Here is a 15411-nt window from a genome sequence, read left to right on the forward strand (position 1 = left end):
TAAATGTACCATGGGATTGCATGTTGTGCAGCCAACAAGAGCACAGCTAATCTCCTTAATTAGCATAAAATGGATGGATGGATGCATGAATGGCACATAAGCATGACATAAGCTGGGCGTCAAGTTGAAGGTTCCTTCTGATCATTGCAACTATAAATTAATTAACAGGACACACGTACTTTCAGTCTTCTCATTGTACTCGTGTGTCTTCGATCTAACTACCCTTTGTGTGCCCTACTTGTCAATCCTCTTGGCTACCTAAGCCAAACATTTTTTTTCTTGGGATCATGAAAACTATGTTAGCTACTACGTGATCCTGGTGCATATTTTCTGATATAATGGCCACCAATGTCACTACGTATGTCAAGATTAACCGACTGTTTCTCTAATGGCTATCACCGAAGCCATCTGACTTCGTATCTGTCTACACAATGTTGCTTCCATTTCAGACCATGTGAATTCCGAGAAAGAGAGGAAGCTTGCAAGCTGAAGTTGCAATTGCTGCATCTGAAGTTATGAACAAAAGAATTAATTCTTTAGCTAGTACTAATTCTTCCTGCATGCATGAGTCTCATGCTTAGCTTGTGTCAATTATTCAGAACAGCTAAACTTTCAGAACTACATATATCTTTTGCATCATGTGGTATAATTAACAAAAATATACAGCCTTAAAGTGTGAAAATACTGATAGGTACTCGATGAAGTCAACTAATACATACATAACGTAAATTATAAATAAACAACTAGCAATAGTCAACTTGAAGGATGAACCTGCAATGGGTTGAATATGGTAACTGCACTGTACCAATATGATCAGTACTCGAAATCTACAGGTCGTATGTTGCAAATTGTAAAAGCTAACCAGCTTGTTTACTTCTCAACTTAGATAAATTAATTTGAGTTGACTTCTGATTCATGCATGATCATATGAATACAGATCAGAATCAGAAATAGGCGAACAACGCATGCATAAATGCAGCTTACGACACTTTTAGTTTTGTAATTTCAACAGGGCCTAAATTCTGACAGTTAGCAAATTATTTTCTCTTCAAAGTCAAATGATCATGAGTTTACATATGTGACGACGAGATAGATCATGGGCTAGAAAAATAAGCAACTGAAAATGACACACAGGCTGTAACAAAAGATTCATTCAATGGATGAACTACATTAGTGAATAATTCCACGTGTTAATTAAAAGGCTGAAGACAAATCAAACTTGATGAGGCAAATTAACACTAGCACTGTTCAGTTGGAAACCGGACTGGTTTTTAAAAATCCTGGTTCTAGGCTTCTAGCAATTCTTGAACTGCTTCAGATTTCAAACTCAGCCAAAACTGTACCATGTTACCTAACACAAGTGTGCAAAGTCAGGCAGGCCGGCCTGCACACCAATTCAAAAGAAAAACTTGAACGGCACCTGATGCAGTACCTAATTACCTAAACTTGATGCTGGGAAGAACAAGTTACCTAGGTGGCAATGCCCGTTATATAGACAATGTGGAACAAATCTACTCTTATCTGCGATATATGAGCTAACTATGAAGTTCCAAAATGGAGCAGGCACAGAGAAAATGAATTTACTCTTTATCTTGCCATAGTTATTTTTTAAAAAAAAGAAAAAAACATAGAGAGGGGGGAAAGGAAAGAGAAGGCCAGCGCCAACTAATACTGAACACATTTATACAATATAAAACTCTGTTACAGATGCAAGTAGAGAACCATGCATGCAGCACTAATTAGGCAATGGCTAATGGAGATTTCAACGCATTGGGATCTAAAAACAACAGAGAGAACAACTCCATGAACTATACATACCTTTAAAAGGGTACCAATGAGATCATCATAAGAGGCAGTCTGAATCTCGAAGACCACCCCCACCAGCAGAACCCACTCGGTAATCTAGATAAATGGTACAGCTAACTTTGGATCACAGTACCTATAAACTGCTCTAAATTTCCATGAAATAGTTATGATTAAGGTCAATGGTCATGCATTTTATTAGTGTGCTGATTTGTTGATTTCCATAGAATACCATACAAGTGGTCCACTGATAAACCTTGGATCTAGGAGATATAATCTAGTCATAGTCCAAGCTTTGCAGGCAGAGCCCAGTTCTTAATGATAGATCTAGCTAACAAGAGAATATTAGTTTTCTTGAGCAAAAGAAACGTTTCTGTAAGATGCCTGTGTCCTAGATTTTTGTATTTCTGGTTAGTGGTGTTTCTGAATATTATCCATTTTCACGGACATGAGTTGCTATATACAACCCCAGACGAAATCTTGAATCGACATCGAAAGTATGCTGGATTTGCCAGTCTGCTTCTCTGCCAAGCAATCTCACTTGCCAAATTTGTGCTGAAATTCGATGTTGACATATTTGGTTCGTCTGAGCACACCAGACTGTTTGGTTACAACTCGAAACGGCACCTACTGTCTATACTCAATTCACATTTCCAGACCAATTAGTTGCCTGGTCCAAAAACACCATACGTATTCTTTGTTTTCAAAGAATCAATCAAACTATATATACAGATTGAATAAGGAGTGATCATGATGTGGCATTCAATTTCAAAGTCTTGGAATATTGCTAGTCGACATATATGATCAAGTCTAGATACTACTCTAGGAACTTATAGTATCATGCATGCATGTTACTATAGCCCGTTGAATGAAGTGGAGTTTGCACTCAAGATAAATTCTTACTTATGAGAGAGACGCATGTGGTCCTCTACTCTCACCAATCAATTCGGATAAAATTAAGATGTGTGTGGTCCTCTAATTTACCAATACGGACAAGCTGTCATTGATCTAACTCAGACATGAGAACCAGAATTTGTTAGCAAATTTCCCCAATTTTTCTGAAAACTAGCTAGCTAGCATGTCATCAGAATGTGAATGTTCATTAAATTGGCCAGTCATGGTGTGCAAGCATTTTTCCTAAAATATTATACTAGTACTCGAGCTGCCCCTCCATCTTTATCAGGGGACTATGATCATCATACAAGGACCTAGCTATCGTCCTAAAGTCCAGCTGAAATTTCAAAATCAATCAATTACTTGAACACATGGTCCTATAATAGTCGGCCATGGCAAAGACTTGCAGGAAGCTTCGTACGGACATTAACGGTGGACGTGCTATTAGATCATATTCCGGCCAGACGTACGCAGTCTGGACACACATCTTAGAATCAGCCCTTCAACAAAACAGCAACATGTTACACACGTTGAAATCCACATAAATCTCAGTCGCCTGTGCTCTTTTTTTTTTCCTCTCCACACAAGTCACCCAAGAGTGCGGCCGTGTTTGACATTTAGGATGCTGACCGCCTAACATAGGTAAGCACAAGGTTACAACTTAATTTATGCAAAAGTCCAAAGAGGAGACGGAAGAGGACATGGCTTGCCTTTATAATTAAGCCATAATACTGGTGCAGGAACAAAAGGAAGAAGAGAAGGAGCTGAAGGCAGACAAGAACTTGAGAAGAAGAGGAGAGGTAGCTGTGCTGCTCAAAGCAGCTAGCTTCTCAGTACATGAAAGAGGAGATGATCAAGGGAGACTCAAAGCAGCTAGCTTCTATGTACATGAAAGAGGAGATGATCAAGGGAGAGAGGCAGCTTGGAACCCATGAAGATCGGTTAAAAGACGAGGTATGGATCTCTTTTCTATCTGAACTATATATGTATTTCTTATCTTTCTAGAAAAGGTTACGCTTCCTTTATCTAAAAATAAACTTCTAACCTTTCTTCCAAAAGTTGGATCATTTATTTGGGTAAGTACAACTAGGACTAGTAGAGTTTTCTCTTCAGGGTTCTTGTTCTTAGTTCGTGGAATAGGGATTTTTTTTTTCAGAGATGCAGTTCTTTGGTCCAAATTAATCAGGTTTCATCGATTTTTCCTTTTTTGAAATGCGGTGTTCATCAATTTCTTAAAAAAATTGAGAACCACTGGTTCTTATGCGTACATAGATAGCACTGATAAATCATGGATAATATATATATGAACTGGAAGGAAAGTTAATTTATAGATTCTCTGTAGCTAGCCTGAATATATTTGTGTATTGTCTTGATCTCTACTGATATATAGTATCTTCAATTCTATGATATATTGCAGGTTATAAAAGATGGCGATAAAATTTCAGATGGCAATTTTTTCAAGTCCTTGCAAAACATATCAAGCACAAAGGAGGAGGTACCTCTACTCTGACCCACCCATCAATTCATTAATCAATTTCTACCATTTTCTCTGCCTCTTTTTACTTCATAATTAAGAAGCAGCAGTGTAAACTTTAACGTCTAATTTTCTTGTCCTAAAATTACTCATTGGAATTGTCATAAAACCAACTAGTTTCTTTAAGTTCATACACACACTTTACCTTTTCTTCTAGACTATTCTTACCATCAGTTTATTTTTCTAGGTGTGTTCACCAGGCCCAATAGAAAGATCATGTATGGACTCATCATTGCTAAACATGAAAGCTCAAAATAAGGTCAGGATGCATAGCATGCATCATAGTTATACCAATGTCTTTTTCTATCAACCTAGCTATGTCGTTCACAAGACAAGTGACCATTATCATATGTAATTGTTTCAAATATGGCTAATACATTTTGTTGCACTATTATGGCTTCAGGGTCAGGATGATAAGCTTGAATCAACAAGGGCAGAAATGGGTGAAGTACGAGAAGAGAACGAGAGGCTCAAGACGTTGCTGTCGCGCATCTCACACGACTATAGATCTCTTCAGACGCACTTCTATGACGTTCTTCAGCAAGGCCGAGCTAAGAAGCTCCCAGACTCTCCGGCCACCGACATCGAGGAGCCTGAACTCGTCTCTCTGAGACTTGGAACGAGCACGAGCAAATGCAAGAAGGAAGACAAGAGTACCACCAGTAGCGAAGTCAAAGGGAGTACTGAAGATTTTCTGAAGATCAAAGGAGGTCTCTCTCTTGGATTATCAGACTGCAGAGTTGATGCTAATAACAGTGAGAAGGTACAGCCGGATGTGATGACGTTGAGCCCTGAAGGCAGCTTTGAGGATGCTAGGGATGACACCGCAGAGACCACAGAGCAATGGCCACCAAGCAAAATGCTGAAGAATTTGAGGAGCGTCGGCGCGGAAGCCGAGGATGACATAGCTCCTCAGCCACAGGTCAAGAAGGCTAGGGTTTCAGTGAGAGCGAGATGTGATGCGCCAACGGTACGAGAATAATTGTATATACAGCTAGTATAAGTATTTATGTTGGAAAATGTTCTCTCTTGCTAAATTCTAATAGAATATGCTAAGGTAATGGTAAAATAAACGAGATATGATGGAAAAATTTGTGATTAAATTTGTATGGTTGTGCAGATGAATGATGGATGCCAGTGGAGAAAGTATGGGCAGAAGATTGCGAAGGGGAACCCGTGCCCGCGCGCCTACTACCGGTGCACCGTGGCAGCAGGATGCCCAGTCAGGAAGCAGGTATATATAATGCATTATGTACCATCTATAATAAATCAAACCATAATGATCAAATCAACTTGGCATATGTCTTTAAAGCTACAGTGGTACGCATCTTTCTGTTCAACATTGCAACTCCTTTTAAATTCACTCACCGAAAAAATTGACTTGCGGGAAAGGAATGGATTGAATCCAAGTTCCCAAACTAACAAAGAGACTACACCCAATGGGATAGATCAGCACATATGTAGGTCTGGGCACAGTAGTTGAACCAAATTACATTCAGTTTGAACCATATTTGATTGGTAGAAATGGACCAACTAACAATTAACAAGTCATGAGTCCTGATGGTCTCAATTTCCGAATCAAATCCAACTATTGGTTTCAGAGTACTCTGTTTATCCACCACCGAATTTTGCCAATTGGTAGTACACGAGCTAATTAAGTTATTAATCGCTTGAGTATTACGAATTCACCCCATAAATATGATCCAAGCCACCAAATTGGTCCAAAAAATCCGCTAGATCAAGTAATCGAGCACTAGGCTAAAAGCAACCAGACATTAGAAACCAGGAGAGCACAAGCGAATGGGGGATCGGAGCCTGACCTGATTGGTGGAGGGAGAGACGCCCGCATGGGGGATTTGGGATCCAGAGTTAGGGCGAAGCCTGAACTGCTACGCCTACGCGCCGCCGCGCACTCCGGCGAGGCTGACGCAGCGAGGCGCCACCACTCCATGCCGTGGAGGAGGAGAGGTGTTGATCGCCGGCCGCCGGTGGCGCCTCGAGGTAGGGTTCGCTCCCTCCGCCGCCCCGCCATTTCCGCCTTTCCCGGCGGCGGCGCGCGCAAGCGGCCGGGTTTTTCATTGGTCGAATCAAACTGGTTTGGCCCAACCGTACAGATTAGGTTACTGGGCTTTCTTTGATAACTTGGTGGGCCCTTATATAGGTGCCTTTCAAATTTCTCTCTTGCAAATAGTCCCAATTTTTTTAGTGGGGTGAGTAGCTAATTTAGTCCCTCAAGTTTCAGCGAAGGCTTAATTTGGTCCTTCACGTTTCATTTTGTCCACATAGGTCCTTCAAATATTTGTTTTGGCTTGAAATCATCCTTGGGTCCACTTAATATGCCATATGCTATTTCTAGTCAATATTTCTATTCGAAAATATTCTTTTTTTCCCTTAATTTGTATACATCTATATACTATAAAAGAGAAAGTCAACATGAATAAACAACATTACAGATGTACTTCCCATTATTTCAACATGTGCACATGAAACTTAAGCAATTGCTATCGTATACATTTGTTAGTACATATTTTTTTTTGTTTTACATAATATACTATGTATTATCTATAAAAAATTCAAGCATGCAATTTTTCTCTTATATATGTGAATGATGAGGGGTATAAGTGTCATTTATGAAGAGAGTTGTTGGTTCAAGGATAAGTTTGAACTAAAATGAAAACTTGAAGGACTAATATGGATAGATTGAAACATCAAGCACTAAACTGAGCCTTGGATGAAACTTGGAGGACCACTTTGGCTATTCACCCTTTTTAGTGATAAGTTTTTTTAAAAGGAAATTAGTGACAAGCTTCAGTAAGATACCCCGAAAGTCTGAAACCGTTTAAATTTGAACATGTAAACAAATCTCAAGCCAATCTGTCCACCAATTACTTAAATGAGTAAATTTCACTTTGGTTACCATTTAACCAATATTTTCACTTTAAATCAGGTACTTTTACCTTTGTGACACTTTGGACCACCCTCAATTTTGTTTTATTCATTTACATTCAACTTGGCATATCCCAAAGAAATGGTCTCACATATAGCTATGGGAGTTCATTGACAAGTAGTGCCGATGTATTTGAGATTGTTCATATGCTTGAGGAGATAGTCGGGTGGTCCAAATTGAAACGAATGCAAGTTTACCCGGTCTAAAATAAAAGGATTGATCAAAAGCTAATAAAAAAAACATCGGTGCCAACGATGCATGCTGCAGCAAAAGTCGACAACTTTTACTATAGTCTATACTATAGCTTCAAAAAATATATAGTTTGGACTAGCCAAAAAAGAACATTACATACACGTTTTCAATAAGCAATTGAGTGGGGGTAAGGATTTACTATTGGTCTTCATGTGTTTGAGTATATGTTAATGGAGCACATTCGTGAGAGTGTGAGTATGGTGCGCACGTATGGTGGTGTGTGAGTGCACTTGAGTTTTCCATGTAATCGCTAAAAGAAAAATAGTAAAGTGGAACAATTATCAAAGCTGCCTTTAGATTTTGAGTTGTTGCACATTTACTTGTAAAAGTTCAATACAAATACTCGTGAAACTTTCTTGAAAAATTTTGAGAAATTGTTTGGTGCTCACCATGCACGTTTTTTGCAGGTGCAGCGATGCGCGGATGACATGTCCATCCTCATCACCACCTACGAGGGCACGCACAACCACCCGCTCTCCGTCTCCGCCACCGCCATGGCCTCCACCACCTCCGCCGCCGCCTCCATGCTCATCTCCGGCTCCTCCTCCACCTCTCTCGCCGCCTACCCCGCCGCCGCCGCGTCGCCGGCCCTCGCATTCGACGCCTCCTCCAAGCCGCCCCTCATCGGCGGCCGCCCGTTCTTCCTCCCGACCGCCGCCGCCGCCGCCATCACCTCCACCCCTTCCTACCCCACCATCACCCTCGACCTCACCTCGCCGGCCGCCGCCGCCACCTCCTCCCACGCCGCCTTCTCCCTCAGTAACAGGTTCTCGCACACCAGGTACCCTTCCACCGGCTTCACCTTCTCCGGCTCCGGCCCGAGTAGCGCGCCATGGCCGGGGTACTTGAGCTACGGGGCGTCGCTATCCGCTCACCCGTACAACGCCGGCGGCGGCAAGAGCTCGTCGTCGTTCGAGGCTGCGCTGAGCAGCATCAACGGAAGCAGGCAGCAGGGCGGCGGCGGCGGTGGCGGCTCGGCGCCGCCGCTCTACCAGATGCAGCAGAAGGCGGCGGCGGCGGCGCCGCCGCCGCCGAGCGTGATCACCGACACGATCGCGAAGGCGATCACGGCGGACCCGAGCTTCCACACGGCGCTGGCGGCCGCCATCACGTCGTACGTCGGCAAGAAGGGCTCGCCGCCGGCGTCGGGAGGAGAGGACAGCAAGGTCGGGCTCAAGTGGGGGGAGCACCTCGGGCTCGGGCTGACCCACTCGTCGCTGTCGACGGCGGCGGCGGCGGCGGCGAGCTCGAGCAGCCAGATGTTCTTGCAGCCATCGCTGGGGTTATCAGGATCGACGACGAGTGCGTCGACGTCTCCTGTGGCGAACAGAGAGCAAGCACATTAATTAATTAGCTGAAGATATACATATACTTATGCTCATCATTTGAATCCATTGGAACATTTTTGGGATTTGATCACAATTTGGTGTAGATATGCAGGGGCAATATATACTTGTGTCACAATGTTGATTAGTGTGTGTCATAAGAGGGAATCATCTTGACTATATAGGATACAGGAATTGTTTTGATTAACTGTAAACAACATGTAATTGTGTTTTCCTCCCCTCCCTTTTTTTTGAGTTAGCCAAAGATGAATGAACATATGATACATGGACAAATAAGTGACTCAGAAAGTACAATTCAGATCTTCATTATTTGCAGAAACAGAAGGATATGTAACTATCTACAGAAATGTTATATAGGAGCTAACATTGTTTAGGATCATTCATAGATGCAGGAATCTACAATACAATCGTGCAAGTACACATCTTGGTAGCTTGTACACGTCCTGCAACGTGAACTAGACATCGCTTGCTAGTAGACAGTAGCAGCTAGTAACCCATGGAGTTGCAGATTAACAGCATCGCTGATGATGTGGATCATGGCCAAAAAGATTCTCATCAACGGCTTGGTTGAGACTTTCACTTGGAGATTACTCTCATAAACCGGCTCACGGAACTAAATACGCCCATTACATTGTTCATCAATGATGGTGCCTCGTCAGATTGTTCATCGCCGCCTCCAAATATTATCTGCAAATTGCAACAATGCTTCTTATTTTAAATGTTGTCTTTATGGGAAAGTGGTTTAGCATTTGCCTAGTGACAAGCAACAAATAGTTATTTTTATAAAAAAAAAACAGAGGTTTTCTGGCTTGAATTGAGTGTCCGGTAGTTTGACTGCCTAATTTGTGTGCAGTCACCTTGATGTCTAGAGATTGAGAAATGAGTTGACTGTTGGATGCTTCTAGTAGTTTCTAAATGCTGTTTCATGCTTTGGCTAGCCATTTTTTGGGGAGTGAGCATATACTCAACTCAACACAAATACAGATTAATAGTAACAAAAATAAATAAATAATATATAACTCCAGTGCCTAACCTCAATGTCTGTTGCATCAGGTCGGCTTACAAGTTCTCGGGCAAGCAAATACCGGTTAGGCCTCTTTGGGTCATCATAGAATACTTTCCACTTTCTGTAACATGAACAAACACAGATAAGCCTTTAGCGCATTATTACACTACTTACATATTTTGATCATATACAAATAAGTAAGTTAATAATTATCTACAAACCCCGGATATTGTCGAAAGACTGCACCAGTTGGCAACGGTCTCATCGAGTAAACAGTGGTAAAAGTGCTGCAAAGTTGGGAATGAAAATTAGCAAGAGATAGGTGAAACACTACGTACAGAAGGAACTAAACATGAAATAGGTCAATGAAACTTGTAGTAAAGAACAATATTAGCACTGGAAAACGGGACAAGTTGGTTAGGCCCTTGTGTAAGGGCTGGGCCTCAAAGCATGGCTTAAGGCCCGAACCATAGGAGGCGGCATCCCCATGTATGAGGGGGACTAGCTTTGGTGACCTTTCTTGGCTGGGCTCCGATTGAGCTCTTCTTAGGCCGAGTTTAGTTCCAAAATTTTTCTTCAAACTTTCAACTTTTCCATCACATCAAAACTTTCCTACACACACAAACTTCCAACTTTTCCATCACATCATTCCAATTTCAATCAAACTTCCAATTTTTGTGTGAACTAAACACACCCTTAGTGAAATACCGTGGAGGGTGTCTTTCCCCCATTGGCCAAGTTTTATATTGTGATGCCAGCAAGAATAGCTATGTACTCCTACATGTTTAGGAAAGCCAACAAGGACCAGATGATCTGACTAACTTACCTTAGGAAATTCCGGCGCAGATTTCGAACATTAAAGCCAACTCCAACATCTCCACTAACAAGGCGTGGATTCCACATGACAAGAGGTCTTATCTTCATTGAATTAAAAGTGGTAATATTTTAGGATATCATACTGAAATGGGATTTGCATGCAAACAGTAATAGTAGCATGAAGAAGATAATGGTCAAAATAGACAGATTTAAAAGGATAGTAGATTGAAAGAAACTTCAGTGCATTGAACAGGCTGGATGTCTTTGAGCATAGAATTCTACATCAGCACTTTCATGTGATGCCGTGATGGCCAAGAACGTAGGTTTATGCTAGCTTGCTTATGCAAATGCAGTAAGATCCTGCAATTATACAAGCAATGCCTTACCAACTTTGTTTGGCTGTTGGCACGTCAATTGAAATTTCATTTTATTTTTAATATGAACTATGCAAGTTTATTTGAAAATATTTGAAATTGATCAGGTATAAGTTACATACAGGATCATCAGAGAGTTGAGATGCAATCCGTTCAACAGATTCCACCATCTGATGATCAGGGATAATCATAACAACAACTTCATCTTCAACGTCAACTGGTTTCCGGTCACTTAAGCTGAAATTCAAGTTAAATATTAGATAGAATTTATATTTACACAAAAATTAAGCAGAATAAATTTAATGCCAACTAAACTTAACGAGCAAAAAGTCTATAAATTGTGAAAATATAACAGAGGAAAAAAATACTTAAGAGTCAATGCATTAAGACTGGGAGCATTCAAAGGAAATGATATACTGTTATACAGAGAGGAAAAAAGGAATATTCTCACGATGAAAACCAAGGATGTTTGTGCTATTGGTTTATTTCGAATATCAGTAGAAAACTAATGATTTTTCATTTCTGAGTAGTATTTGATGCCCTAATCTAGAAATAACCTACAGTTTTATTTTTCCTAGTAACACAAAATGGTCTACATCCTTTCTGTGATTACGTGGTATTCGCTGCTAGGATTTTGTACCAAACTGGATAAGTTTTAACCACGAAAAAAATAATTGTTCTTCTGTGTAAATACTGCTAGGAAGTAACATGAATACAAGAAATCATGACAAAAAAATCACATTAGTATTATGCAAACCATTAGCCATCTCCCTTTTCTGCATAGATTAATGTAAGTGAACCAATACCCACCTGGCGCACTTAAACTCTGCATCTGTCCACTGATACTTAAGAAGGGCCGCTGCTCCAGCATCAGGAAAAATGGCCTTAACTTTCTGTAAACAAGAATTCAATCAGTATAGGGGCAACAGGCCAAATATTTAATCTACATGGACAAGAAATTCTGCATCTCCAAAGTGATACGTTAAGAATCATGCAGTAATCTGCCGAATCAGGGGTAAATCAGAGCTAGGTCCATTGAACTGTAAACTGTCAAGAAAGAGCAAAAAGTGCATCTATTGCTAAACGACCTTGCATCCAAACCTGGCCTGTCTCTTTTACAAGTGTGTCCAGGAATATCCTTGACAGTGCCCAGACCTCAGCCTGTGCTCCTTCCTCGTTGAGGAATTCCAACTGAGGGATCAGTAGCTCTGCCTACAGTCAGTATAACCAAATACAAATTATCAATGATAAGTACATGACAAGGTTGCATGATCAAAACAAAATTAGAACATTTAACATCTTGGATACACTCATACACACATGAAGTGACTCCATGCCATTCCAACTTCCAGGTGAAAACAGCACAACTTTTGTGACAGGTAAGGTTAAACTGAAACAGTGTAAGACAGTAAGAACAGCAGATGAACAATGAGCAACATACAATGGCTCGCATGCCACCAGAGTTGACGAAATCGGCGCTCGCCTTCCCCGATTGCCATATCGCGCCCTCCAAGTCCGACGGCAAGCAGCTGATACACACAACGCAAGGTAGCACACATACAGACGCATCACGATGCGACGATTGTTCACGAGCTCGGCAAGAGGTGGGAGTGACCCTGACCTGTCGTCCTCCTCCGCTTTCTGTTCCGCCGCCCCATCACCCGCCGCCGCCGCCGATTCCGCCTCCTCGGCGGAGGCCTCCGTGGGGGCGGCGTCGGAGGCCTCGAACTTGCCGAACTTGGCGCGCGCGGGGGGCGGCGAGCGGCGGAGGGGCAGGCGCAGGCGAGGTGGCGCCGCGGGGGAGGGCGCGCGGGGCGGAGCGGGGAGGAGGCGGCGGCGGAGGAGAGGAGCAGCGCAAGCGCACGGCGGCGACGAGGTCGCCATTGCTTCGCCGCGGGGGAGGGAAGACGTGGTCGAGAGGTGTAGTGGCGTCGCTTGCTCGGATAACGGCTGGTGAAACGGGATTTCCGTCTGCCTGTGCCGTCCGATGGAAATCCAACGGACCAGATTGATTTGGCAATTAACCCTTGCTACCATATGCTAGTAGTTGCAAGTTGCAACTGGAGCTTGGTCCTGAAGACATATGTTGAGGACATGAAATGAATTTGTTGATCAACAACAACATGAGCAGCATCATAGACAAAATCTGGAGTTCATGGTAACTATCTTTGAATTCTATCGAGCAGTAATTTGTCCAATTGGATACAGTGATACACACAAACTGTAATGAAAATCGTTACACTTCTGAGTTTCGAGTATTCATCTGTGGTATATCCATAGAACATTTTGCCAAGGGTGAGCTATATATATGGCATTTCCACCTATATGTTTCTAGCTTAGTTGTTGCAGGCTGTTGCTGTGCTCTCTGTTTCTTTTCCGGTGGCGAAAGATTTGCCACACCCACATGTCTTTGTTGCATTTGGGTTCTGGAAGGCGAATCCACCACCGATAAGGGCGTCACTGTAGTCCAGCTCCATTCCAAACATGAAAAGAAGGCTCTTCGGGTCGCAGACTGCAGAATGGAAAAAAGATCACTTGAGTGAAATCCAGTAAAACAAACGATAAATAAAATCAGATTACTTTGCGCATGAAGAGCCATAAATAGATTCTGAAAGTAAGCTCATGTGACCTATTATCAAAGCCGTTGAAACTAAACAAGATAGCTAATTGATATCAGTTTAGTCATGCATGGACAAGTTCACATTAGACGTTACTTGAGTGTTATAAAGAGGTCGAAAAGTAGTGCATGTCAAGCTGACTGCTGACACTTGAGATTTGTGAACTTAATTGTAACAGTCAGTTGGATAAATTTACCTATTGCAAAGCCATCATATTCTACAACTGAATCATCAGGGCTGGCATTGGATCGATCTTCAAACTCCATGGTGTAAGACATGCCAGAACATCCACCTTGCCTAACTCCAATTCTCAAACAGAGATCTTCATTCCGTTCAGCCCTCATTTTATTCAGATGCTTCAAAGCCTTTTCAGTCAATGAAATTGCAGGTGCAATGCTACCAGATGTTGTTGCTGCCGCTGCTGCTGCAAAAAGCAATCAATGGTTTAACTCCGGAAGACATTATCTTAAATTTACTCCACTGTTTAATTATTTCTATACTTGACAAGAAATCACAGAATTTAGCCTGTAGACATTTAATCTTAACAGGTTACCCTGATCAGTGTTACCCGCTCATAAGTACAGGGCAGATGGGCGTGCCTGAATAAAGGGTGTTACAATTTGCCATACTTTGACCAACATGTTGAATATATCACGCTAGTTTCAAATTGTACAAGAGTGACCCAAGTACGAGTATCTTTAAATTTGTAACCATATGTAGGGATAGGCATATCAAATTAGTGTACATAACACATGATTATACGCAGCTATGATCAAATTAGTGTACAAATAATTGCTTCTATAAGATCCCCTGATAATGCAAATTGCACACAGAAATATTGTTCCCTACCAGGAAACATGATAATGTCTTATACAAGGATATGTAACATTTAACTTGGACGGGGATGAACTATTTGTAAACCATAGTTAGGTCCAGTACCAATTAATGGGAACAAAATTGTCATGTACAGAACATAGTGCCCGAGTGAGAAAAAGCAACATGAGCTGGGATGTATGTCCAGAACTGGATTAAACAAGGACTTTAATGCCTAACTACCAGGCATGTCATCGATTAAGCAATCAGTAATCCTCAAAGCCACTGCATCAAGCATACTAAAAACCTATTCCTAAATGGAAAGTACCCTTCCTAGTGTTTTGGAACGCTGGAATTTTACAGTATTTTCACAAGAAACATTTTAAGTTCCTCCAAAACTCCCGTGAAACTCCTCCAATCCGAATAGACCCGTATGAATTCGGCCACAGCCTTATCGATATCAACGATCTATTGCTATGCCACTGCTATTTGCTACTAGTACCATCCAATATTCCTCATAGTACGGACGAATCCATCCCCATTTTTCAGGTCTCCAAAACTCAAATTAAGCACAAAAAAAAAGAGAGAGCTAGCCCCTCTATTCTCTCTAACTACATGCGCAGAAACAAATCATCACCGTTGACCGAACTACCTGGAGGCACGGAGGCGCGGAGGGAGACGACGGCCCTGCCTCCGCGGGAGCCGCCTCTGCAGAAACGGATCGAGGAGGCGGGCGGAGAGGGGGACACGGCGAGGTGGGGGCGCGCGGCGCCGGGGAGGGCGCAGGACGTGCCGGATGCGAGCGCCATGGGTGGGGGCGGGGGGTTGGTGGGAGAGAGAAGCGGAGAGGGAGAGACGGGGAGGAGGAGGAAAGAGGAGGAAGACGACGACGAGGAGGAGGAGCGGAAAGATCTGGGGGTTTCCGGGCCGCCCGGATTGTTGGAGAGTTTTTGGGCTCCGCCTCTCTATCCAGGCTTTCTTTTTTGGTCCACAATTTGGGAGCGCCTG

General features: G+C 42.3%; 3 protein-coding genes across 6 annotated transcripts; 1 reads left to right on the forward strand and 2 right to left on the reverse strand.

Annotated features, from left to right (window-relative positions):
* The first annotated feature begins 3469 nt into the window (after positions 1-3469).
* Positions 3470-9049, forward strand: LOC107276380 (probable WRKY transcription factor 72). Of its 2 annotated transcripts, XM_015787982.3 has the most exons (6): positions 3470-3651; positions 4115-4192; positions 4419-4490; positions 4635-5201; positions 5352-5465; positions 7838-9049. In XM_015787982.3, the coding sequence occupies exons 1-6, from the start codon at positions 3535-3537 to the stop codon at positions 8774-8776; spliced, it is 1887 nt and encodes a 628-aa protein (XP_015643468.1). In that variant the 5' UTR covers positions 3470-3534; the 3' UTR covers positions 8777-9049. The 2 variants fall into 2 exon arrangements, with proteins under 2 accessions (XP_015643468.1, XP_015643469.1); XM_015787983.3 differs by lacking the exon at positions 4419-4490.
* A 4-nt stretch (positions 9050-9053) lies between these two features.
* LOC4340112 (uncharacterized) lies at positions 9054-12887 on the reverse strand. Of its 2 annotated transcripts, none has more exons than XM_015787984.3 (9): positions 12594-12887; positions 12414-12501; positions 12074-12184; positions 11783-11865; positions 11095-11209; positions 10609-10700; positions 10004-10069; positions 9810-9903; positions 9054-9463 (listed from the first exon to the last, which is right to left on the reverse strand). In XM_015787984.3, the coding sequence occupies exons 1-9, from the start codon at positions 12854-12856 to the stop codon at positions 9353-9355; spliced, it is 1023 nt and encodes a 340-aa protein (XP_015643470.1). In that variant the 5' UTR covers positions 12857-12887; the 3' UTR covers positions 9054-9352. The 2 variants fall into 2 exon arrangements, with proteins under 2 accessions (XP_015643470.1, XP_066167593.1); XM_066311496.1 differs by having other exon boundaries at positions 12293-12501.
* Positions 12888-13124: 237 nt separating this feature from the next.
* LOC4340113 (uncharacterized) lies at positions 13125-15327 on the reverse strand. 2 transcript variants are annotated; one of them, XM_015787986.3, is made up of 3 exons: positions 15056-15327; positions 13787-14011; positions 13125-13484 (listed from the first exon to the last, which is right to left on the reverse strand). In XM_015787986.3, the coding sequence occupies exons 1-3, from the start codon at positions 15210-15212 to the stop codon at positions 13309-13311; spliced, it is 558 nt and encodes a 185-aa protein (XP_015643472.1). In that variant the 5' UTR covers positions 15213-15327; the 3' UTR covers positions 13125-13308. The 2 variants fall into 2 exon arrangements, with proteins under 2 accessions (XP_015643472.1, XP_015643471.1); XM_015787985.2 differs by having other exon boundaries at positions 13787-14014.
* Between the last annotated feature and the right edge of the window lie 84 nt (positions 15328-15411).

This window comes from Oryza sativa, chromosome 6 (genome assembly GCF_034140825.1).
Source record: "Oryza sativa Japonica Group chromosome 6, ASM3414082v1".
NCBI lineage: Eukaryota > Viridiplantae > Streptophyta > Magnoliopsida > Poales > Poaceae > Oryza > Oryza sativa.

Bases quoted from the DNA above. Each gene is read 5' to 3' on its own strand.
- LOC4340113 (XM_015787985.2), bottom strand. From the start codon at position 15,212: ATGGCGCTCGCATCCGGCACGTCCTGCGCCCTCCCCGGCGCCGCGCGC. The intron at 14,015-15,055 runs GTAGTTCGGTCA...TGCTTTTTGCAG, and splicing joins CCGCGCCTCCGTGCCTCCAG to CAGCAGCGGCAGCAACAACA. The intron at 13,485-13,786 runs GTAAATTTATCC...TCCATTCTGCAG, and splicing joins ATATGATGGCTTTGCAATAG to TCTGCGACCCGAAGAGCCTT.
- LOC107276380 (XM_015787982.3), top strand. From the start codon at position 3,535: ATGAAAGAGGAGATGATCAAGGGAGACTCAAAGCAGCTAGCTTCTATG. The intron at 4,491-4,634 runs GTCAGGATGCAT...TTATGGCTTCAG, and splicing joins ACATGAAAGCTCAAAATAAG to GGTCAGGATGATAAGCTTGA. The intron at 5,466-7,837 runs GTATATATAATG...CGTTTTTTGCAG, and splicing joins GATGCCCAGTCAGGAAGCAG to GTGCAGCGATGCGCGGATGA.
- LOC4340112 (XM_015787984.3), bottom strand. From the start codon at position 12,856: ATGGCGACCTCGTCGCCGCCGTGCGCTTGCGCTGCTCCTCTCCTCCGC. The intron at 11,866-12,073 runs GTTTGGATGCAA...TCTTGTTTACAG, and splicing joins TTGTAAAAGAGACAGGCCAG to AAAGTTAAGGCCATTTTTCC. The intron at 9,904-10,003 runs GTTTGTAGATAA...TTCATGTTACAG, and splicing joins GTCTTTCGACAATATCCGGG to AAAGTGGAAAGTATTCTATG.